We start from the raw sequence: 25,576 nt of genomic DNA, 5'->3' as shown, positions 1-25,576 counted from the left end.
TTTCGAGTTCGAGTTTTTGAGCCGAGTTTCGAGTTCCGAGTTCGAACATTGAGCCAAGTTCGGCCTGTACCAGACGGTCATCCGACCAGTGGTTGCTGGTCGGAACTGGTCGGACTCATTCAACAGGTCCGTCCGACCAGTGGTCGCTGGTCAAATGGGTTCATCCGACCAATGGTCGTTAGTCGAATGGGTTCGTCTGGCCAGTGGTTGCTGGTCAGATGGGTTCCGTTACTCGAACAGCTAGAAAAAATGGAGAGAATAGAGGTCGGAGGATAGGACTCACTTTAGAAAGAAATGCTGCCGGACAGACGCTAGACGAACGAAATGCCGTCGGACAGACGCTAGACGAATAAAATGAAGTCATACAGACAGCCAATTGGGCGATTTGGAGCGATTCAGGCAAAAGGGAGGGAGAACGGGTAGGGCTTGCTGGTTTGGGCGTACGGGTAGAGTCAAGCGACTGGGTAGGGTTTCTAAAAAAATAAACTTTATATATAACTTAAAGTCGAGTCAAGCTTAATACCGAGTCAAGCTATGTCCAGCTCGAACTCGACTCAAAATGTTCCGAGCGCCAAAAATATGGCTCGACTCGGTTCGAACAGCGTTTCAATCCGAGTTGAGTCGAGCTTTTTCGAGCCGAGTCGAGCGAGTTACCGAGCTTAGGCTACTCATGTACAGCTCTACTTGTTATGCATCTCCCATGGGGATTTAATTATACTGGGTATCTATTCTACTTGTTATACATTATCTTGTTGAATATTGTACCATTTACCTCTCATTAAATAAAATATTTCTATTGCCCATGAAAGAAGGAAAAAGAAAATAGTCAATCTGAGATGGGTTTTTTTTTTTAATTAATGAAGCTTCCAGAAGCATTTTACCAAGGACTAAGAAACTAAAAATTAGAAGGCATTTGTTTATGCCAGATGGGACAAGCAAGGTATCTACTACCACATGGGATGATATTTCAAACTAGTGTTTCCACATATCGATGCCTTTTGGGTCCTCGATAATATACTAATAAAGATATGAAAATGGGGGGGGAAAGTAAATAAAACCATTTGAATTGGGCTATGAAAACCAGATTAATAGCTGTGGTACAACCTGAAATTGTACTTGCACAAGATCATCCAATTAGTGGGTTTTGTGCACATTGAGCTATCACCTGAAGAATGGTTCTGACCACTAAGTGTCTGTAGCTTTTTTTCTTCTCTTTTTTTTTTTTCATTTCAAAACTGGTATTGGTCCTTCCTGAACAGATATGCAATTCCTATAAAAAAAATAAAAAAAAAGCACTTACTGGTACATACATGCTAACCAGCCATCATCAGTTCAATGGCTGGTCTAGTTCTTCAAACATTCATTTAAAATTGGAACAGATAAACAGCTTTGCATCCGAGGTATTCAATGTAAAGGCATCTAAGGTATTTCATCTTTTAATCACATAGTTAATGTACAGAGTTTTGGTGGATTTAGAAATCGTATGGTTTAATGTATAGAGTTTCGGAGAATTTAGAATTGTAAGATAAGACAGTCACAAATTTTTCTCATGAATCTGACAATTTATAGGATAGACATAAGACCAACCATGCTTTATGGCACAGAATATCTTGGGCAGTCAAGAAAAAACATATTCATAGGATAAGCATAGCAGAGTCAAGGATGTTGAGAAGGATGAGTGACAAGACAAGGAAGGATGGGATTAGAAATGAATGCATTCGAAAGAACTTAGGAGTAGCACCAATAGGTAATAAGGTAAGGGAAAGTAGACTTAGATGGTTTGGCCATGTGCAACAGTGATTAGGAACTGTGCCAGTTAGGAATGAGTTTGTTGAAATTGAAGGCTCTAAAGAGGCAATCAAAAGGCCCAAAAAGATGTCGGTGAAGGTAATAAGAAAAGATTGGATAGCCAATGGTTCACTGAGGATATGGTCCTTCATAGAGTGGAAATGGCGGAAAAGAATGTGCATAACAGATACCAATTAGTTGGGATAAAGCTTAGATGATGATGATGATGAGATATGTAGGACAAGAAGGATTTAAGAACCCTGTCATGCAAAACACAGCAGCCATTGTTTATCCCTTCTTCCCAATCAATCAATACTTGCATGCTAAACAACTAAATAAATTCAATGTACTTGTTAAGGTCCAATGAGCCCAATTAGATTATATCAATTTTCTTCAATTGCCTTTTCAGTAAGATTGTTAAGGGAGCTGGCTCGGGCCTCATTTTTAGACATGGGCCCTCTGTCTGATTTCCTGATTTTCAAACCTAATAAATAAACAGGCTCAGCCAGACCTTTTTGAGAACATTGTCTGTCGACACCCCACCCATTCCAGTTTCAGGCCCATAATGGTTGAAAAAGGCCCAATTTACAGGCCCACAGACCATTAGGAAAGTCAAAGGCTGGGCCGATGTCTGTTTAAGGCCGCTCTGCAGGGTAAATGCCAGTTGCCCAGGTCCGAGCTCAGCATGGGCCCATGGACCACAACAAACAGGACCAAGCCCAGTGTGTAATGATTATGCACAGCCCGAACCTGACCCGAGCCCGGCCACCCACTCATAAGATCTAGGCCGTTGCATGATATATGGAGGGAAAAAAAAATGCCCTTGAAAGCCTAAACAGGCCGGGGTGAACCCAACCCATGCCCGGCCTGGTTCATAAATGAACTTAAATTTTAGGCGCAGGCCAGGCCAAAAGCACAACGGACCAGCCCAGCCAATCGACAGCTCTACAGCCCATTAATGCCCCTGCTTTCAGGCAAATCCCCATAGGAGCCTGACTCAAAATTATTTCTATACCAGATAATCCAACCTCTGTTGTCTGAAGGTCTCCGAATGAAAGCTGGAAAATCTCATTACATGCTACTTCAGCAGAGTCTCACTATTCTGTATGCTAGACTCTTGATACTGAACTTCTTTTTTCAATGAAGAGCAGACTCTTGATACTGACAATTAACTTTCTGAACAAAATGGAGATTTGTTAGAGGGATGTGCTGGAATTTGAAAAGGAAACTATTTTATCTATTCCTGTACCAAAAGCAACAAGAATTTCCAATGATACAGATAATGAATTCATAAGTAACAATGGACTCACGCCGACTTTTCTGCCTCTGCCGCTTTCTGTTCCTCTTGCAGTTTCTTCAAGGATGGCGGAGGCCTAACTACTATGCTTTTCTTCCATTTCCGGTCAAGCTTCCTTGACAGCCTCTTGTTAATTCCTTCCACAATCTCCCTTTCTCTTCTCACAGTCAGCATGCGAGCAACCTAGAGAAAAGATTGATGTTCAGGAAAACAGAAAATAGATAATGTCCACAGTGGTGTTCTAATAGCTTATGCTATGTAGCGTAGCATAGCCTTCATGCTACATAGTGCATAAAAATAGTCCTCATTTCACTAAAATAATAAACTCAATTAATGTTTTAATGACTTGTTACAATTTGTCATTTTTCACTAGAAAATAGCTAGGCCATGCTTGGTAGGCACCTAAAAATGAGTTCATCACATTTTAATTAACAATAATTTTGTATTAGAGTTTTTTTTTTTTTTTTTTTGAAAGTTTACTGTGTTATTGATTAAACGACCAAAAGGTCAAAGAATTACAAATCACCCCAATCACTAAACAAGAGGATGCATCCACTTAGAGGAGGAGACAGCGACACCCATTCAATTACATCAACTTTTGCCCTATTGCAAACCCCATGATATTACCTGATAAGTTGTTAAAACAACTATTGTTCCTTTCTGCCATATCGCCCACAGGACCACAAGCAAAGCCATTCTCCAGATTCTCCTACCTTTCTTGCCTACCCCTCCCTGATCCCACAACCAAAATAGATCTAAGAATGACTTCGGCATCACCCAAGCCACCCCGAACATTGCCAAGAATTATCCCACACCTCCCTTGCAAACATGCAATGGACGAGAAATGATCTACCAACTCATCTCTCTACCAATAGAGCAGACAAGCATTGATAATGATCAAACCCCTCTTTTAAAGGTTGTTGATAGTGAGCACCTTGTTCCATCCCACTAGCCACACAAATGCTGCTATCTTAAGGGGGACACATAGGACCAAATGAATGATGCGTGCGTTCTACCCACTTCTGACGGGGGGCACTAAGCTTCCTGTAAAAGGATTTCATAGAAAAGCGCTGCAACTAGTCCTCAAGGCACTTCATTGAATCCAGTTCCGAACAAAGCACAACACCTGAGAGCCACTTCGATAAGTTTAAAGATGCCAACTCCTCTTGCAAAATTCCTTCTACATGGCGGCATCCAAACTCTGCCAAAGCCTTGCCACGAAAAGCACTGGGCTATAGATATTTCCAAATTCAAGGTCATTGATGCCAGCCTTGGGTAGTCATCTCGCAATCTTCTACTTCCCAACTATACGTCCTCCCAAAATCTTACCCTTCTTCCATCTCCCACTGAAAACCCTACCCCTTCCTTAAAACTCCCCTCCATGCCCACAATCACTTTCCACATCCTCAGAACTTTATATGTGGATGACTTTTTCGACCACCATATCATTTCCTTGACTCCATATTTTCTAACTATTATTTCCTTCCACAAACTATCCTCTTCCAACCCAAATCTCCAAAGCCATTTACCCAAAAGCACCTTGTTCATAATTTCCAACTTCCTTCTACCCGCTCCCCCTTCCTTCATCAATTTGCACACGTCTTCCCATTTCATAAGATGGAATTTACTTTTTTCCTCTGCTCTGTGCCATGAGAAATTCCCTCCTCAATCTTTTAGTTTCTCCATCACTCCTAGAGGCCATTTAAAAATGGATAAGAAATATAGCAAGAGATTGAAATGGTTGCCTTAATTAGGGTTATCCTTCCACCCAAAGACAGATGCCAACGCTTCCAGGACAACAATTTCTTTTCGAAGTTTTCAATTACTTGATTCCAAAGGTACTTAGTGGGTTTCCCAATGCATAAGGGAACCCCAATTCTCCAAGTACATAGATGGAAACGCTCCAACCTTGCATCCAAACATCCCTGCTAGATTCTTGACTGCCTCCTTGGGTAAACCTATACCCAACATTTTGCATTTAGGAGTATTCACCTTTAAGCCCGAGATCACTTCAAAACAGCATATGTTCTTCCTGAGGTTGTCCACTTTGTATTAGAGATCTTAATCTATAATACATAATGAGTTCATGTTAATAGTAATTACATATTAGAGGTCTTGGTCTCTAATACATAATTAGTGTTAACCAAAATGAGATGAACTCATTTTAAGGCATCTACCAAACAAGGCCTTAATGTTTTCAATGATTTTAGTGAAATAAAATGAGGAACAGTATTAGATCAATTCCATTGCTCATGCTTTAAATTAAATAAATAAATAAATAAATAAAACTTCCATTGCTATATTTATCTTTATATTTACTCTTTGCCCTATTTTTCCTATTCATCTCCATCATCATCTAAGCCTTATCTCAACAAATTGGGTTGGCTACACAATTCTTGTTATGTCATTCCACTCTATCAAGTACCATTACTTTAGTTAGACCAAAGGAGGTCATAGAGTCTTTTCTCACTACCTCGACCATGTCCCTTTGGGCCTTCCCCTTACCCTTTTAGAACCTTCAACTTGGACCAACTCACTCCTAATTCGCACATTTCTTGGTCTCCAATGTCATTTTAAATAGTGAATAGCGTGTAGCGTAGCATTCACTGCTCTGAAGCATGAGGCTTAAACTACATAGCATGCGGCGTAAGCTACACGCTACTTCTAGATTTTTAATCAAGGTTGCGTTTGGTTGCACCAATTTCATGATATTTTGCACCAAATTAGACTGCTTAATAATGAAATTTAACAAAATTTCACGATATTTAATGCAACCAAAAACAACCTAAAGTAATAGGAAAGGGCAATGATTAAGGATAAAGGTGAAGAAGAGCAATGAAACTGGTTTAATATTATTACTTGTATTATTTTACTAAAAGCATTGAAAAGATAAACTAATTTTTAAGAGCTACATAGCATGTAGCCTAGTCTATGTGGTGTGTAGCATATGCAAATTAATTATGTAGCGTAGGCTACATGCGACTTAAGCTATTTTCATGAGCTACAAAGCGTTAAGTGTGAGCTACACGCTACATAGTATAGCTATTTAAAACAGTAGTCTACGTTGCACACGACCAAACCATGTAAGCCTACTTTCCATCATCTTATTACCTATCAGTGCTACTCCTAAGTCACTTGAATGCTTTCATTTCTAATATTATCATTCCCTTGCCTTGCCACTCATCCATCTTAGATTCTCAGCATCCACATTTCAGCCACACTCATCCACTCATCCCCTATTTTTCCTATTGACTTAATTTTAAAATATATAAGTAATGCATAGCTTACACTATGCTACATGTTGTATAACTTATGCCCCACGCTTCAAAGGGGTGAACACTATGCTACATGATATTCACTATTTAAACAGACCACAGCGCTGATCATGAAGGTGTCCGCAATAATCTTTGCAAATGAGCAGAAGTTATTATGTAAGCTACAGTTGCTTAGTACAACCCCCCCTCCTGATACCATTAAACGAAAAAAAAAAAAAAAAACCATCTAATAATTTAGGGAACCCCAAGAGTGAAGTATTAGACCAAACAATGGCACTGATTGTAGGTGTGCCTCCAATTATAGGCATAAGATGACAAAGAAGGGACTAAGGAGTGAGGAGGCAGCTATCTCACCTTTCAAAAAAAGGGGATGGGCAACTATTTCCATCATCAGCAGTTAATGAATAATGAAACATTAGGCTTGCTATCAATCGATCTAAGAGGTATTATATAATGCTCACCCCAGGAATCTGTACCATATGTTCTGGCTTTCAGTTTTTAAGTGCAAGGCCATGGTTCAATTATCCACACTAATGATATGATGGGCCTTACAATGGCCCATGAACCAAAAATCTTTAAAACCCTTTAACTGGTGGGCAGCAAACCAATGGTTAAGAAATGATATACATTCAACCAAAGAAAGGCCAAATATTCGATTCCTAGGATCTTCCAATCTGCTGGACTTCAGAGTGTGGAGCATCCAGGGTGGAGACCATTATATCAGTGATTTAGATCACTAAACCATGGGCCCCACTTGTGTAAACAAGCAGCTTCAGCATGTTGCACAAATTCCCAAGTCTTGACCTGTCATTATATGTTCTCGAGTCTCAGCCTAAGCACTGTATGATAGCTCCCAATCTGTGAACTCTCATTGTATGTTCTCGAGTCTCGGCCTAGCACTGTATAATAGCCTCCCAATCTGTGTTCATAACAAAAGATCACAATCGAAGTCTGAAAATTCAGACAGTGTTTCAAGTCACAAGGAAAAGTATGTTCATATCTTCAGTTTCAAACTTGTCTAACACCACCAGGTACCCACTGGAAAATACCAGGACCGCATTTGAGTGAACAAGCAAAAGTTGAATAGCAAACGCTGTCTAACGAAGAAGAAACAGCAAAAATTATCATATTTCCAAATATTGATAATGAATAAGTATCCCTCAAATTGCAGTTGCATCCTTTCAAGTCCAATATAAAAGCAATTTGCATGCAAGTCAGAATCCAGACTCCAGACCCTCAATATGTATGCTAAGGAATACAACTGTGTTATTTCTACTTTTTCAGACTAATAATTGCAATGCAATTTGTGTATCCAAAGGCAACCTAGAATGATTTAACATTTCATTTGTACCTGAGTCAGCCATTTGTGGTGGTTGTGTTGTTTTGTAGGTGAGTTTATCCCTCTTTTACTCCTCTATTGGGATTTTATATTTTCCCCCACTGTAATTCGATTAACTGTGTAAACCAAGGGCCAAATTAATGAAAAGCATTTCATATTTTTGCCTTTGGAAAGTTGGAAGAGTGATTTAGGATCCTAGTGCACTAATATGGAGAACTGCTTCAATCTTGCCATTGAGTAAAGGCTCCTAAATGACACACCTCTTGAGAGTGTATCAGACATCTATTTGATTAGGTCAAGGAAGAATATTGCTTAGAGGACCTTTAAAGACAGAGAAACTTTAATTCAATTGAAGGTAATCCCTAGGAGAATCAATCATCTGCCCACCACGTCCTCCGCACTTGGAAATTGTAAATTATGTTGCTATTTTACAGGAGTTGTCACCGTAAGAGCACTTGGGGGTAGACATTTGGCTTGAGAAGTTCGGGATCCATTACCTAAGAATAGCAATTAGCACAGTCTAGCAATTCCATGGGACTCCGGCCACAATTTGAAGCTCAGATCTTAAATGATCTAAGGTTGGAAGGACAAACCAAGAAACTCTCCAAATTTGGGGCAGCCAGCTCACCAAACAATCCTCCTCCCCCCCCATCCATCTGAAAATCCTTCTTTGGCCTCTTCCCTTGTGCCTCGAACTCAATGTATGCAAAGACTTGAGGACTTAATGGCCATTCCCTATAAATCAAAATGTAAAAAAATCACTTCAAGAAGGGGAAAAGTGAGGGGAATGTTAGGGGGGAAAGGAATGGCACAGTCCAACGCTCAACAAAGGTTAATGCCATTGCCTCAACTGCTTTCAAGGCTCAAGGCCCATCTATGTTTGCCTTTTATTAATTATCATATCAGCCATAGCAGGTGACTTCGCCAAAAGGGGAAGATCCGAGTTTGGCATCAAGAGGGGCTAAGCCTCTAAAACGCCAAGGACGTTCAGATTACTCGCACAGTCATACAGTGAGATCTTGACAATTCTGATTAAGCAAAATATGCTTGTCCCATTGCAGCTAAGATCATCTTCAAATCTGTTGTCTAAGTATCATGAGGCAAACGCATCTGTGCCTACCATCAGGGGCCAGTTAATGCTACAAATCAGAGCTTCAACTTGAATCATGTTTTGCAGGATTGGATTACTCGCACAGTCATACAGCGAGATCTTGACAATTCTGATGAAGCAAAATATGCTTGTCCCATTGCAGCAAAGGCAATCTCCGAATTTGTTGTCATGAGGCAAACACATTTGTGTGTACCATCAGGGGCCGGGACACAGTACAAATCAGGGCTTCAACTTGAAGCATGTTGTGCAGGATCTGACAGATCAAAAGAAGGTTGTGATAGCCCCAGAAAACATACAGAAAAACTCTCTTGCAGCACCAGCCTGGTCGGACGGCCCAAGGAAATCAGGTTGCTAATCTCATTGAGTTGATCGGTGTAAGTTCCAATCCATCTAGGTTTCAAGCCTCAAGGAAGAGGAGATCTTTTGTCTGTCCCATCAGTAAACACAATGTCATCATACACAACCCCAACATCATCTGGGCCTGTCGTCCTAGAAGGTTCAATCAGTCAAGCTGTCATGTACGTTCAAGAAGTTCGCAAGCCGGCAGTCCTCCAAGTAGGGGCACCACCTTCCATGTCAAGTATTTTGAGGCCACTTATCCTTATCCTCCAGTGCTAGCGACATCTGGAACAGGCATCTCTCTACAACCAACACCAATGTCATTCACTTTTCGAGGATGTGATGTCCCTCCATCAACAAAGATGGTGCAAGCCCCCTAATGTAGCAACCATCCAATGCACTGGTAGTCCTCCAAGAAGTAGTTGCCCATCCTTCTACATGCATACAGTTCCCTGGAGTTACCCTGAGTGCGTTGTAAGTCAAGAACATGAATCCAAATGGGAGGTGTCATCGGAGGGATGCCAATAGTAATGTTGTGTTCCCTCAGGAAGTGCAAGACCCCGTGAACCCATTGACCACAGAGTCGGCAATTAACTATGACACCCTCAATCATATCTATGAAATTTGAAAATTGCTGTGCCTATTTACCAATTTTGCACAAAACATAGAATAGAAATCAACCTTATCCCATGGTACAGCACTAGAAACTCAACAATATGAATGGAACTTTTCCAACAGAATGGAACGGTCCTACAAAACACCTGCATAGATGCTTCTGTTGGTTTTAGTTCACTGGATCCCAAAATGGCATCAGCTTTCATCTTTTCATGTAGAGCTCCCTGCTAAAATTCGCCAAAAATGAGGGCTCTTTGGATCATTATCACTTAGAACAGTTGGAAATTGGAACACCACATTTGTTCTTTCAATATTCACATTGATTGAAAGGCTCAATGTTCCCAACAATTTTGATCAAATTATGGATCAACTTATGGAACAAACTTCGACTTCATAACACTCAAGGTTCACAAATAGGTTTCAGTGTACCACATCCATCCCCACCGATACCATGACATATCGCCCTGTATCCAGCCATTTCAGATCTCTATAAGGATGATACAGCACCTATGGACGATACCAGTTCGTATCGGATGATACACACCAATTTCGGACTGTACAAAACCTTCTAAATAATTGAGAGGATACAATGCTTAGCTGATACTACCATTGTTTCTGTTAAGGGGCTGATGTTTCTGTTAATTTACTCGGAGGGATGCCAATAGTAATGTTGTGTTCCCTCAGGAAGTGCAAGAACCCATCGACCACAGAGTCGGCAATTGACTATGACACCCTCAATCATATCTATGAAATTGAAATTTTCTGTGCATATTTACCAATTTCACACAAAACATAGAACAGAAATCAACCTTATCCCATGGCACAGCACTAGAAGCTCAACAATATGAATGGCACTTTTCCAACAGAACAGAATGGTCCTACGAAACACCTACATAGATGCTTCTGTTGGTTTTAGTTCACCGGATCCCAAAATGCAATCAGCTTTCATCTTTTCATGTAGAGCTCCCTGCTAAAAATCGCTAAACATAAGGGCTCTTTAGATCATTATCACATGGAACAGTTGGAACACCAATGTTTGTTCCTTCAATATTGAAATTGATTGAAAGGCTCAATGTTCCCAACAATTTCGATCGAATTATGGAACAAACTTCGATTTCATAACACTCAAGGTTCACAAATAGTTTTCGGTGTACCACATTTGTCACTACCAATACCGTGACATATCGCCCCGTATCCAGCCATTTCGGATCCGTATCAGGATGATACAGCGCCCATGGACAATACCAGTTCGTATCAGGCGATACGTACCAGTTTTGGACTGTACAAAACCTTCCAAATACTTGAGAGGATACAATGTTTAGCTGATACTATCATTGTTTCTGTTAAGCGCAACATTTTGTACTTGTAAGCCCACCTTTCAGTAATCGAAATCAGGGTTGTTTAGCAAGTCTCCACATGAATGGGTTATGGACCGGAAACCTCCTCCATCGAAAGATTCCAACCGTCCAATTCATGGACTTCTCTCCCAATCCATATTGACAGTTGGTTATATTTTCATCCTAACCATCCATTTGAGACCAAACAATCAGATTGCTAGAATTGCCCGATGGGTGCTTTACAGCATTTCCCATCTATAGTGCATCCTACCAGATGAATGATCACAAAATTGAGGGTCCACATGAACCAAATGACGGACCTAATAAAAGATGCTGCTAGTTCAGGCCAAGATTGTATATTTCTCCAATTGCAAGCAGCTTCGATATGTCAAAGGGACCAATAAACATCCATTGGCTGTGCATTTGGCGGCACAGTGCAGAAAACAGAAACCCCACTAAAAGACGTTCAGTTTTTCCACTCTTTCCGCCCCAAATCAATATCAAGTGTATTTACTTTGTGCAGAAAAGCGTCCTGACTGCCCGTTTGCAATGCACATCTAAAAGGAGCTTCTAAATTCTTAAACCCTAATCTTTAATCACGAACTCCAAATTTACTTATAAAGAACCAAATGCAATCCAAATAGAGTGAATTTCAAAACAGAAAAATGAATTCCAAACATAAACAGAAGATTGCACTGTTGGAATATAGAGAGAGTGGCCCATCAATGACCACACCATTCGTATTCCAAAGATACATCTCATATTCCATGTCTTTTCATATTCCGATGGATGTCGCTTCACATTCCGAGAATGTCTTTTCACATTCTATAGAGGTGACTTCTCCCATTTCAGAATATTCATCTTTTTTGTCTGAAAAACTCTTGGAATTCTATAGTACCATTGAATATTCTAATTAATTGGAGGAGATAAAGAGACACGTAATTAATTGGTTCCTTCAATGGGTTTGAACCAAATCATCTATAAATTCAGGGCGCATGGTCCCTCTCTCCAACTGAACATTTGATGCAGGACAATTAACCACTTGCTCTAAAAGCTCGAACTGTTAGAGCATAGCGAATTAATCCCTTAATCTCATAGCCCAGGCCCCACATCTCATTGGTTAGGACCTTGGCCGAAACCCCCTCGCGGGCCCCAAATCACATGGGTACCGCCTCACATGGGCCGCCCACCTCGAGCGTGTCCCTGCAGCCCACAGGCTACCCCACTCGAGCCCAGTGTGAAATGCGCATTAATCACCCCCGATGAGGAGTCTCGAACACGAGACCTCCCCCATGGGCCCCGCCCACCCCAAGTGTGCCCCTGCATCCCACAAGCAACCCCACTCGAGCCCGGTGTGAAAATGCCCCTGCATTGACATTGCAATTGATTCCCCATCTCCATTCATACATCATAGAGAGTTGAGGAGAGAGAAGATCAGAGCTGGTTGATCTTAATTGTTGTGCAAGGCTAGAGGTGCCATGCAGAGAAAATTTAGACCGTTGAAAGCAATGGCTCATCAACATCAAGCCTTTACATTGTCTAATTTATTGGTGCAAGGTATGCCCTCTAATCTGTACAAATCTTTGGTTTTTCATTAAATGCATCAAGTTAAGATCCTATTGATTTTATGTGATTGTAAAACCGCATAAAAGTAAACATGTGGTATCAGAGATTAGGTTCTGACTAATGTATTTGACAAAACATTTATGTGATATCTCCATGTGATGATTTGATTGTCATACCAACATATGATCGCCTATTCGCATATCAAGTGTATATTTTCTTGAACCATAATGATAGATAGCCTATTTTGTAGTTAAATACAATTGTGTGGTCTATTGGTAGAATCATGCTGTTAGGTACACCAATCGACAACACATTACATGTGTTGGGCTCATATACGATGGTTCACCAGTCACTTAGAATTGATGGGCTCACATTCAATGACTTATTTTTTTTGCACTCTTGATATACATATGCATGTATATGATGGTCATCATGTTCTCACATGGAATTATGTTTTTGACCTTATTTATGTACAAGTGTCTTGGTTGAATTATGATTGTAAACATATTAGGCCCAATATGTGTGTTTTGGCCCACGAGTTAAATATATAAGCTTACTCAAATCATTGAAATTTGGCCAAATAAAATTGAGTGGGCCACTAATGGCACAATGATCAAACAATCACTTAAGTCTTCTCGTTGGCCATTTGTGTAGATGCTATTAACTCTGATTAGAAATTTATAGTTTAGAATAGTTTGGTAGTCACCAAAGTGACCCACTAGAAAGATATATGGATATCCAATCGGAATTATTGATCTTTGGAATCATAATAGAATTTCAAGAATAATAGCATCGCAATCGCGGTTTTACTATTTGGATATCATGGATCGATGGCCCAAAGGTACAATCACCTTTAAGTATTGCAAAACCGGAATAGGGTAACATGAAAGAGCATCCTGATTGAGTTTGGGTTGGAATATCCAAAGGTATAAACCCTTCTTAATTGTGGCATGATCGATTAGGCAGCCATATGGGTGATGTTACTCATCCATTGAGTGGACCAATAGCAAGTTGTAGTTTTGACCCAAAGGAGGGATTATAATGATGCAATGGGTCGCTCTCCAGAGTAAGTCTACAAACTTTTTTTTAGAATTACTCTGAATTATTAAATTAGCGTGATCTCAAAGCATTTTAAATAATTAGTGAGCATGAAATCTTTTCAGCAAGTCTCACCTCAACTACAATTCCTTATATCGTTCCTATGTTAATTGGACCTAATTACTCGGATTGGCATAAGCAAATTTTGTTTGCATTGGGCTCTATGGATTTGGACTTGGCCATGCACATTGATGAGCCAACTCAACCCACAAATGAGAGTTCTCCTGAAGCTAAAATTTTATATAAAAGTGGGAGCGATGAAACCTATTTGAGTCTGATGTACATAAGATGTCGATCGCTAAACATATATGTGGATCTATACCATCGTCCATGAAGGCAAAAGAATATCTTACATCTTTGGAAAAACGTTTTGTGTTGACAGACAAATTGTTAGCTGGAACTCTCATGGAAAAGCTAACAACTATGAAATATGATGGGTGAGTGGTGTGCAAAAGCACATTCTTGAAATAGCAAATATTGCTGACCAAATCTGGATGACTCTCCGCTTGGACCACTGAACTCCGAGCCGCTTCGACGTCTTGAACCTGCACAATTACCGTGAGCAAAGGAGACCCTGGTCTAGACAGGGGACCCTCCGATGCCCAAGTCAGGTCAAGAGAATCTGGGTCTAAGTTCATTTGTAGAGGGAGAGTGCGAGATATTGCCTACCTGTTTCCTCATTATGAGATACTATTTATACCCTCTCACCAGGAAAGGGCATGTCCGTATAACTCGGCGCACTTCGAGGCACTTACCGCCTCCCACAGGAGACCCGGCTGCCCAACCGTCGTGTGGTCATGCGGACGTGGGTGGTTGAATAACCGTCTCTAGTTGTGCAGTAGTGGGGCAACTTGAGATCCCACAAGTAGATCCCGGTCTAAGCGGTCTGAGCTTCACACCGACTGCCTCGGCCTTGGATTACTCCGAACCGATAGCCTTGGAGTAAAGGCGTAACTAGGGCCGAGCCGGGAGTCTTTCCCTTTGGTTGTTTTCGCAATTCTAGACTTACTCTTGCGTTTCCGGTCAGATCTGAATGGTGTCGGACCTCAGAGTCGAGTAGACTCGGATCTTCCCATAACAGCGCACATAGCAACACAACTTAAAACCCTATATATGAAAGTTAACAAGCCTTTCCCCGTACAGTTTATTCTAAGCTTGCTTCCTCAACAATTTGGACCGTTTAAAATCCATTATAATACCAATAAAGATAAATGGAATCTTAATGAATTGCAAAGCATGTGTGTGTAAGAGGAATTGCGACTTAGATAAGAGGGAGGACATATCGTCCACTTAGTATCACAAAAAAATAAAGTAAAAAAGGGAAAATTTTGAAAAAGCAAGAGGGGTCCACCAAAAAAGAAGAATAACCCACACCTGATGGAGGCAAAGACAACAATGACCCTGACACAATGAGATGTCTCTTTTATAAAAAGAAGGGACGCCTCTAGAAATAGTGTCAAAACGAAAGAATTGGTTTGAATCAATAGGTAATAATCTAACCTCCGAATGCTTTCAAACCAATCTTGTTGAAGTTCCTTTAAATAGTTGGTGGATTGACTCAGGTGCATCTGTCCATGTTTCAAACTCAATGCAAGGATTCCCTTCAAGCTGGAATCCGAGTGATGGAGAGAAGAAAGTTTATATGGGAGACCGGTTAGAGTTTGAAGTACGAGCAATCAGCACCCGCAAACTCATTTTGAAAACTGGCTTTCAATTGGACCTGAAAAATACTTTATTTGTACCATCTATACTAAAAAATCTTATCTCCTTGTCTAGATTGGATAAAAAAGGCTTTAGCTTTCATTTTGCAAATGATCATCTTAGTTTATATAAGGATAATGTTTTAGTTGGTACTGGATTTTTAAATGATGGTCTTTATCGCTTAAACTTGGATTCCATATTTGAGCAATCTCTCATTACTCTGCATGTGAATGTTGGATTGAAACGTGGCCCACCTAATGATAATTCCCCGAAGTTGTGGCACCGACGTTTAGGCCACATATTTAAAGATAGAATTATGAGGTTAGAGAGGGAATGCGTGTTGGCCACTCTTGACTTCACGGACTTTGGTATCTATGTAGATTATATAAAAGGAAAGCAACCTAAAATTAACAAAAAAGGTGCCACACGTAGTAAAGAACTCCTGAAATCGATACATACTGATATTTGTGGACAATTTCCACCTTGTATTACTGGCGAAAAGTACTTCATCACCTTTATCGACGACTACTCATGATACAGTTATGTCTATTTACTAAAGGAAAAGTCAAAGGCCGTGAATGCTTTCGCAGAGTTCTGGGCCAAAGTGACAAATCAACTAGATAGAAACATTAAGGTTGTGAGGTTAAATAAAGGTGGTGAATAGTATAGTAGACACACTGACTTGGGCCAAAGTGAAGTTCCATTTGCCAATTTCCTCAAATTTAAAGGAATAGTTCCCCAATATACGAGACCGGGAACACCGTACACCTTAACAAAATGGTGTTGCTGAGAGGCGTAACTGGACACTTATGGATATGGTGCGTAGTATGATTAGTAATTTTTCATTGCCTGAATCCATGTAGAGTGGAGCCCTGAAGACAACAATGTATATCTTAAACTGAGTTCTTAGTAAGGTTGTCCCTAAAACTCCTTTCGAGTTATGGACAGGAAGGAAACCTAATTTGAGACACTTACACATCTGAGAATGTCCTGCAGAGGCTAAATTGTACAATCCACGAGAAAAGAAACTTGATCTCAAAACTGTGAGTTGTTTTTTCATCAGATATTGTGAGAGATCAAAGGGTTATAGGCTTTATTGTCCCAACCACAGCACAAGGATCATTGAGACTCGAGCAGCTAGATTCTTAAAAGATGGTGACGATAGTAGGAGTGAAAAATCACACAATGTGGTATTAGAAGAAAAACAGGTATCAATCCCGTTACTCATACTTTATGACAATATTGTTATTCCGCAGGACATTGTCCATAACAATGTGGAACAACAACTCGAAAATGAACCACTCCATGAAGAAAATATCGCCATAGAACTGGTAGATGAAATGCCTCAGCCGAAAGTATGAAGAAGATCTCATTAAGTGAGGAGATCTGTAATTCCGAATGATTATATTGTTTACTTCCAGGAATCAAAGTTTGATATAGGAGTCACAGAAGATCTACTAACATTTTCACAAGCCATGAATAATGAGAATTATGATAAGTGGCTTGATGCAATGAAAGATAAGTTGAAATCCATGAACGACAATAAAGTCTGGGATCTCGTTCAATTACCCACAGGTATTAAGGAAATTGGTTGTAAATGGGTATATAAAACCAAGCGCGACTCAAAGGGTAAGGTCGAATGATATAAAGCCAGATTAGTTGCCAAGGGATTCACTCAGAGAGAAGGTATCGATTATCACGAAACCTTCTCTCATGTATCTAAAAAGAATTCACTCAGAATCATTTTGGCACTTGTAACTCATTATGATCTCGAGCTACATCAAATGGATGTGAAAATGGCATTCTTAAATAGGAACTTAGATGAGAAGTCTAAATAAACCAGCCAGAAGGCTTTATTGAACAAGGTAATGAACAACTAGTATGCAAGTTTAAAAAATCCATATATGGACTCAAACAAGTTTCCAGACAATGGTATCTCAAGTTTAACCACATAATAGTTGCCTTTGATTTTCAAGAAAACACTGCAGATCAGCATATATATCTAAAGGTAAGTGGGAGTAAGTTTATCTTTCTAGTCCTATATGTGGATGATATTTTGCTTGCTACTAATTATCTAGGCATGTTGCATGAAACTAAAGATTTTCTCCCTAAGAATTTCAAAATGAAATATATGGGTGCAGCCACTTTCGTGATCGGCGTTGAGATATATCAAGATAAATCGCACCGACTGCTTGGACCATCTCAGAGAGTCTACATTGATAGAATTCTCAAAAGATACAATATGAAGAACTATAGGGTTAATGATGCACCTATTGTTAAAGGAGACAAATTCATCCAAGACTAATGCCCAAAGAATGATGTAGAGAGAGCACAGATGAAAGATAAACCCTATACTTTGGTGGTGGGGAGTCTTATGTATGTGCAAACTTGCACTCGGCCCGATATCAGCTTTGTTGTTTGAATGTTGAGCAAATATCATAGTGATCCTAGATTGGATCTCTAGAAAGTTGCAAAGAAAGTCATGAGCTACCTACAGGGAACCATAGATTACATACTCACATATATGCGAATTTGATTAGTTGGAAGTTATGGCGTGCTTTGAGGCGACTACTCAGGCAATATGGTTGCGGAACTTCATCTAAGCGCTTCGGCTTGTCGACACAATTTTGAAGCCGTTGAGAATTTATTGCGATAATGCCACAGCAGTATGTTACTCCAAAAATGACAAGCATTCTAGTCGAGCAAAGCATATTGGAGTTAAATACAATTTTGTCAAAGAAAATGATCAGAATCATCTAGTGTCTATTGAACATTTAAGGAAAAACCAGATGATTGCAGATCCAATGACAAAAGGCTTACCGCCAAATACCTATAAAGGTTATGGCTGAAATGGGCCTAGTTAGAATATGATGTACTTTGGTCATTAACTTGATGTGATAGACACTATCTATATGAAATCACATTTTCATTATGCATTCTCACTTATCCTTGTGTATATACATTTACAATAGATGTAAGTAAGATATAATCGTTAGACCATTATGCTTAACAGGCCTCATGCCTAGCCTGTTAGTCTCCTCATTAAGCACCGGATTAGATGGAATTGCTAATGTGGTAACGCATGGAAGGGAGTATGTCACCAAATGATGTATGACCACCATAATCCACATTAGAAATTCCATTTAATCAGGGTAAAATGTCCGATTAGAAAAGTTCAATAGATAAATTGTTTTCTAGTGTGGCACCATAGTAAGTATCATTTTTTAATGTTTGAATCCAAGAGACGATTGTTTTACAAAATCAATGTTTTCGAAACTTTAAATTTGAATCTAGGGAAAAGTCCTCATGATGTGGTCATATAGGCCAAGTGGGAGAATGTTGGAATATATAGAGAGTGGCCCATCAATGACCACACCCTTCATATTCCAAAGGTACATCTCATATTCCATGTCTTTTCGTATTCCGATGGATGTCTCTTCACATTCCGAGAATGTGTTTTCACATTCTATAGAGGTGACTTTTCCCATTTCACATTCTACAATGGAGTTTCGTAGTACCATTAAATATTGTAATTAATTGGAGGAGATGAAGAGTCACGTAATCAATTGGTTCCTTCGATGGGTTGGAACCAAATCATCTATAAATTCAAGGCTCCTGGTCCCTCTCTCCAACTAAACATTGTAGTTGATATCCCATCTTCATTCACGCATCATAGAGAGTTGAGGAGGGAGAAGATCAAAGCTAGTTGATCTTAGTTGTTGTGCAAGGCTAGAGGTGCCGTGTAGAGAAGATTAGGATTGTTGAAAGCAATGGCTCATCAACATCAAGCCTCTTCATTGTCTTATTTATTGGTGCAAGGTGTGCCCTCTAATTTGTACAACTCTTTGGTTTTTTGATGCTGGACAATTAACCACTTGCTCTAAAAGCTCGAACTGTTAGAGTATGGCGAATTAATCCCTTTATCTCATAGCCCAGGCCCCACATCGCATGAGTTAGGACCTCAGCCGAACTCCCTTCGTGGGCCCCAAATCACATGGGCCGCCCACCCCAAGTGTGTCCCCGCATCCCACGGGCTACCCCACTCGAGCCTGGTGTGAAATGCGCATTAATCACCGCAGGTAAGGAGTCTCGAACACGAGACCTCCTCCGTGGGCCACACCCACCCCGAGTGTGCCCCTACATCCCACAAGCGACCCCACTCAAGCCCAGTGTGAAAATGCCCCTGCATTAATCACCCCCAGTGAGGAGTCTCGAACACTAGACCTCCTGCTCTGATACCAATTTGATGCATGACAATTAACCACTTGCTCTAAAAGCTTAAACTGTTAGATTATGGCGAATTAATCCCTTTATCTCATAGCCCGGGCCCCACATCGCATGGGTTAGGACCTCGGCCGAACCCCCTTCGTGGGCCCCAAATCACATGGGCCGCCCACCCCAAGTGTGTCCTCGCATCCCACGGGCTACTCCACTCGAGCCTGGTGTAAAACGCGCATTAATCACCCCTGGTAAGGAGTCTCGAACAAGAGACCTCCTCCGTGGGCCGCACCCACCCCGAGTGTGCCGCTGCATCCCACAAGCAACCCCACTCGAGCCCAGTGTGAAAATGCCCCTGCATTATTTTTCGTTGAATGCATCAAGTCGAGATCCTATTGGTTTTATATTATTGTAAAACTGCATAAAAGTAAACATGCACGCCAAAAAAAAAAAAAAACAGTGAAAAGGATTCGAATACCAAACGCGCTTGAAATGAGATACTTGAATCCATACCCTCTTTCGCATGCGACCGAACTCACTGGACTTGAACTCGCTGCGGGCTGATTTCTGGAGGCGGAGCATGAAGAGCTCTCCTTTGAGATCAACGATCTCTTCGTTGATCTCTTCGGTCGTCTTGGATCGGATTTCCTTGAGTTCTTCCTCTCTCTTCGCCATCATTACCACAGAAGAGGGGTTTCTGCGGAGAGGAGGCGGCGTTTGGACGGGTCGAAGATTCGCGATTCGGATTCCATGGAAAGACGACTTAGGATTTGAAAATGAGAGAGGAATGCGCGAAGGCGGTGATGGTACAATCGCGGTCGACAACATCGTCGTCGTCGTCCCTCTCTCTCTCTAGCTCCCGCGCGCGGTCGAACTGATATGGATAACGCTATCATCCTTTCGTTTGGTTTCTGGCAAAAATTACGGAACTGCCCTGCATTGGATGGATCTGAATTCTGTCATACTCGGCTGCGTGTGACGCTTGATACGCGGGCACTCAGAAATTGTACATGCGGCGTGTATTAACAGGGTTAAACCGACTACGATGTAGAACCCACCGTCGGGTAAGCTACATTACCAAGATGGTATTGTTTGAACCATCCAAACCTCAGATTCGTGGACACTTTTTTTGTGGAAATAAGACCATTCGATATTTTTCATTTTTAACCGTCCAGTAGATGCCCACCAATCCAACAGTAAGATAATAAATTAAATGTGAGTTTTGGATCATGGTATAAATAAACTGGGATGCATGATATGTACAGTTTAATTTGAATTAGTTGTACTCCAAACATGCAACTTGTAAGTAGTTTTCAAGTGCTGCTTATCATCCACCGCACTGTCGTTGGACCCTACACACTCACTCACACCGTACGGGCACTGGACGGATCCTCATATGTATCGAAAAGGAGTCTTATCTACCACTAAACCAGAGCCGGGCCTCATTCATCTGACTAACTTTAACAGTAGGCAGAAAGCCCGGTAAATCATGATTAGAACCCCAGCTTAAATCGGCTCAGACCTCGAGACTGGCTGACCAACTCAACTCAGTTTGCAGCAGCTCAGGCCAGATAGAGTCGAGTTTCGTATCCATACCTTCCTCGCCACCAGCTGATCTTGCGGAGAATGTATGCACCTGAAACAATATTTCGTTGAGTCATTTCATTACACACTTGGTGAGCAATGTCAATATCAAAATAACTGTGTCATCGAACTGATTTGGTCCGAGCTCGATTCAAGTTGAGGTTCGATATGAGTTGATTCGAACTAGAACAAGCTCAAACTCGGCTCAAAATTTTTTTCGAGCTCAAAAAATCAGCTTGACTCGGCTTGAACTTAGTTTCGGATAGAGTTAAATTGAGCTTTTATGAGTTGAGTCGAGCAAGATCAAGCTAACTCGGTTCATGTACAACTCTAATCATGATGTTGAAAAGTTAAGCAGACGGCACTGTGTAAATTTAGATGTTTAAGTTATAATTTCCACTCTTAGTTATAGTAGGCATGCTTGCTGGTTGGTCAAGATAGGATCCCACATTTGTGCCAGCATGTATATGCCATGTGTATTATAGCCTAATGTGACTCGAATCAAACTGGTCAACCAATATCTACACATTCACCATGCAGCTATAAGACTTGTGTTAAGTGGGCCAAACATGGTCATTGTTGTTTATTTAACCAATGGATTATTCAAATTGAATAATCCTCAGCCCTACTATCATTGTGATCGATATAAAAACAGGTGGGAGTGGGATGCTTGAACCCTAGTACCTATATATGATTATTAACATAGATATAAAAACCGATGCTGCGAAGACTTCAAAGGGAAAAGGTGTGATGGGTAATATTTTATTATCATTTTTTTTATAAATACATATCTTAGTCATCTCACCAACATGGATAGAGAAATATTAATTCTATTGAGAAGTTTTATATAGGTATAAGTTACAGAAGATCAAAATTCATTATCAAGGACTTCACGACATCAGAAATGTCTTCCCGCCAAAGTACACGTGCATTTAAGATTATAATTATAATCTCTATTAGTAATTTATAAACAATTCATTTATTCTTTTATTCAAATTATAGTGGGATCCATCCAGTCATCCATCATTACTACAATATATAACCTAACACAACCTAAATAAATAAGGAATCAACTATATTAATTTATATAAGATCCAATTATAATTACATAAAAAATTAGCGTAGAGGCACATCTCAATAATCATCCTTCATATCATGGATGCTTGTAAAATGATTTCCAAAGTGTCAAAAGTAAACAAATCATTTAACTTACAAATGTTAGCCACACCTCACCACAGAAGCTAGTCTAAATATTCATGTGCATCCATTATCATGAAATGTTCACACTCGTGCAGGTAAACTCAAAGATAAGAATTATACATATTTTCAACTCGATCTCCGTTTTAATGCATACCTTCACCCGGGTAGGTGCACCTGATGAATGGATTGGACCGCATATAATTAAAAAAAAAAAAAAAAAAACATGGTGGGCCCCACATTTGATCTGAAAGTTTCTATGGCGTGTATCACCCACCCCGATGTCCCCTATTTGGTGTGGCTGGCTTGATTTTGTGGATCGTACTGAATTTTGTATCTGGAAAGGCATCATGTAATGGCCGGTTTGGATGGCACCAACGCATCAGAGTGCTCCACCAGCTTGAATGTATGGTAATTACCATGTCTTTGACCGCCTGCTTTCACATTGACAACTGGTTACACGTCATCATTCCCCTGTGCTCGGATGGAACAGTACTGATCACGTCACCCCCACTGTTACCATCCACCCAATGCACAAACGTATTACGAATGAAAGGCATTTGGTCCATTCAAGAGGTTTTCAGACCGCCTGCCACAGAAATCAGGCCGATCCACTCGTCAATTGGGGAGCGGATTAGTTGTTATGGAGTGACAGCTCAGTGGTTGTTACTCTTACCGTGTGGGGCCCACCTTGATGAATTTGTTTCATATCCACTCCGCGCATCTGCTTTTCCAGCTCATTTGAGGATGTTATATTAAAACTCAAGCAGATCAAATCTCCGGTGGACCACACCATTGGAAAAAGTGATAAATGATAATCTTTGTATTTTACCTTCATCCAGTTTTGCTTGACGTTATCAATGGGTTGGATGGAAAATAAACATTAACGATATGCTTATGGCGAGCCTGAGGAAGTTTCCAATGATAAGCATTTAATCATCATCCTTGCTTACGGTGATTGCTTACGGTGTAGTCCACCTGAGATTTGAATACACCTAATGTTTGGGACGGCATCCTAAAATAGGCTACTAAAATAAATGGACGTAGTCTACATGCAAAATATCATCAATGCGGCCCTATGGTAAGGATAACACCCACTAACTTGTTACCTCGTCAATCCTTAATCCAAACACCATCAATTGGGCCACATTTGTACATTACATCAAGCTTTTGTCCTACCATACTAATGATCATTCTTGGAAAATCTAAATGGAAATAACATGCGTTATGGTATGGGAAATATATATAACATTTAAAAATCATCAAAGATATTTAGAGTAACTTTTACGAAATCACAACCGACAATATAACTAGGTAGAAAGCAGTTGAAATGAATCCAAATACAAATCAAGTGGAGGCAAACCAAGCAACTGATAGTAATTTAGGAAGTCAATAAAACGGTTGATAATTATCTATGAGTTCGACTAAGTGAAATGCAGTCAAGTCAACAAGAAGGCTTCAAACAATTATTAAGGCATATGGCAAGCTTAAAAGAAATTTTTCAGAAGGCCATGTAGTGCTTAAATAGTTAAAATAACTGTCAAAATGTATGAAGCATCTAAAAGGCAAAAGTTGTGTTGAATTATTATAATAACCGTCATGATGTAGGAATCATCTAGATGGCTGGGTTAATGCTATAAATAGCAAATGAATTCAGTAAGAGAAAATATCTCATACTAACTCAATCAAACTTAATTTTTCTTTCAACTAACTTCCAATTACTTATCATTTACATTATTTAGTGTAATCACTATATTTTTCTGCTAGTCAATTACATTTCTTAGTGTAATCTTTTTCTTTTTGCTTATTGTTTACATCCCTTAGTATAATCATTAGCAGTAATCAAATAACTATTAACTTTAGCCGTAACTTAGATTTACACTCATACAATAGATTCAGTATGAGCATGTAAGAAAGTGTGTTTGCCATTATTCATTGCGACCAACTCTAATGTCTCATTTCATGTTTTTTTTTTATATGTATTGAAAAGTCCTTTTCATATAGAAGACAAAAGTTTAACTCATAATTAAAAGATAAACCCTATTATTTGAATATCACCTAATCCTTTTAACACACCGTGCGAGTGGTTGGAGTGATTGAATAAGCTACCGATCTCATTCGATTTTGATCATATACTATGTACTTGCCTATCTTGACGCTATGAGTCATAGTTGTTCGATTTGAATTGAGCCACATATTCAATTCTGCTAGAAATGCATTCTCACATGTGTGTTTTTTATACACCCTGTTTTTCTACCTAATTTTAAAGCATGACCCCAAAAATGAAGTACATCCAAAGTTTAAGTAGCCTACAATAGGAATTTGAGGAAACCAAATGATTAGCCACAAAAGTTTATATCAGGTCGAGATGTGTATTTTGCTTTAATTTAGGTCTTTTGTGGCCTTATGAACATGTTGGATGGCAAATAAACAACACAGTCACGTTGGCCCTTAAAAAGTTTCACTAGGCGGACATCATTGTTCCAACAATTCTCTTTAGGGTGGGTCTACTGGAGCTTTGAATATGCGTCAATTTTAGGTTCATTCCTTAAAATGAGTTGATAAACCAGATGGATTGTGTGAATAAAGCACATACATCATGGTGGGCCCCATGGAGTCAAGTCATGATATCCCTGGTGATGGGACTCTCTAGGGGTCCATTGTGGTGTATGTGTTTTATCCATGCGGTACCTTTATTTTGCAATTTTAGGGCATGAGCTTAAAATCGAAATATATCATTCACCACGCACCAGCTTACCTGGTAGCAGGTATCTCAGCACACAAAGAGCCACGTGAGTGTAACTTTCATGAAATTCAACTCATGTTCATTAGGTAGGTTGCTCGTTTTCACAACCAAACCCAAATTTCATGACCATCTAGAACTTAGGTAGACTACACTCTTGGAAAAATTAAGATGGAATGCCCATCATTAATTTTATGCACGGCCCACAACTGTAGTGTTTTTGTGCCATCCAATCCGTGTTCATTGGCTACTCCTCATATTCCTCATCAAGATAGAAGAATTATCCAAAAATGATAATGCTACCTCTCAATTTTAAAATTCGGTCATGTGTGATGTGCGTGGGCGTGCTTGAATTGATTGTGCAACTC

At 40.0% G+C, this 25,576-nt stretch overlaps 1 protein-coding gene across 1 annotated transcript; it reads right to left on the bottom strand.

Annotated features, from left to right (window-relative positions):
• Positions 1–2,995: 2,995 nt before the first annotated feature.
• On the bottom strand, positions 2,996–20,571 carry LOC131233612 (large ribosomal subunit protein uL29c). The gene is made up of 2 exons (XM_058230394.1): positions 20,198–20,571; positions 2,996–3,268 (listed from the first exon to the last, which is right to left on the bottom strand). Exons 1-2 carry the CDS (start codon positions 20,510–20,512, stop codon positions 3,095–3,097), a joined length of 489 nt encoding a protein of 162 aa, XP_058086377.1. The 5' UTR covers positions 20,513–20,571; the 3' UTR covers positions 2,996–3,094.
• Positions 20,572–25,576: the final 5,005 nt, after the last annotated feature.

The sequence above is a fragment of the Magnolia sinica genome, chromosome 2 (assembly GCF_029962835.1).
Source record: "Magnolia sinica isolate HGM2019 chromosome 2, MsV1, whole genome shotgun sequence".
NCBI lineage: Eukaryota > Viridiplantae > Streptophyta > Magnoliopsida > Magnoliales > Magnoliaceae > Magnolia > Magnolia sinica.
The sequence above is the reverse complement of the archived record's forward strand: the minus strand, read 5'-3'. Positions and strand labels throughout refer to the sequence as shown.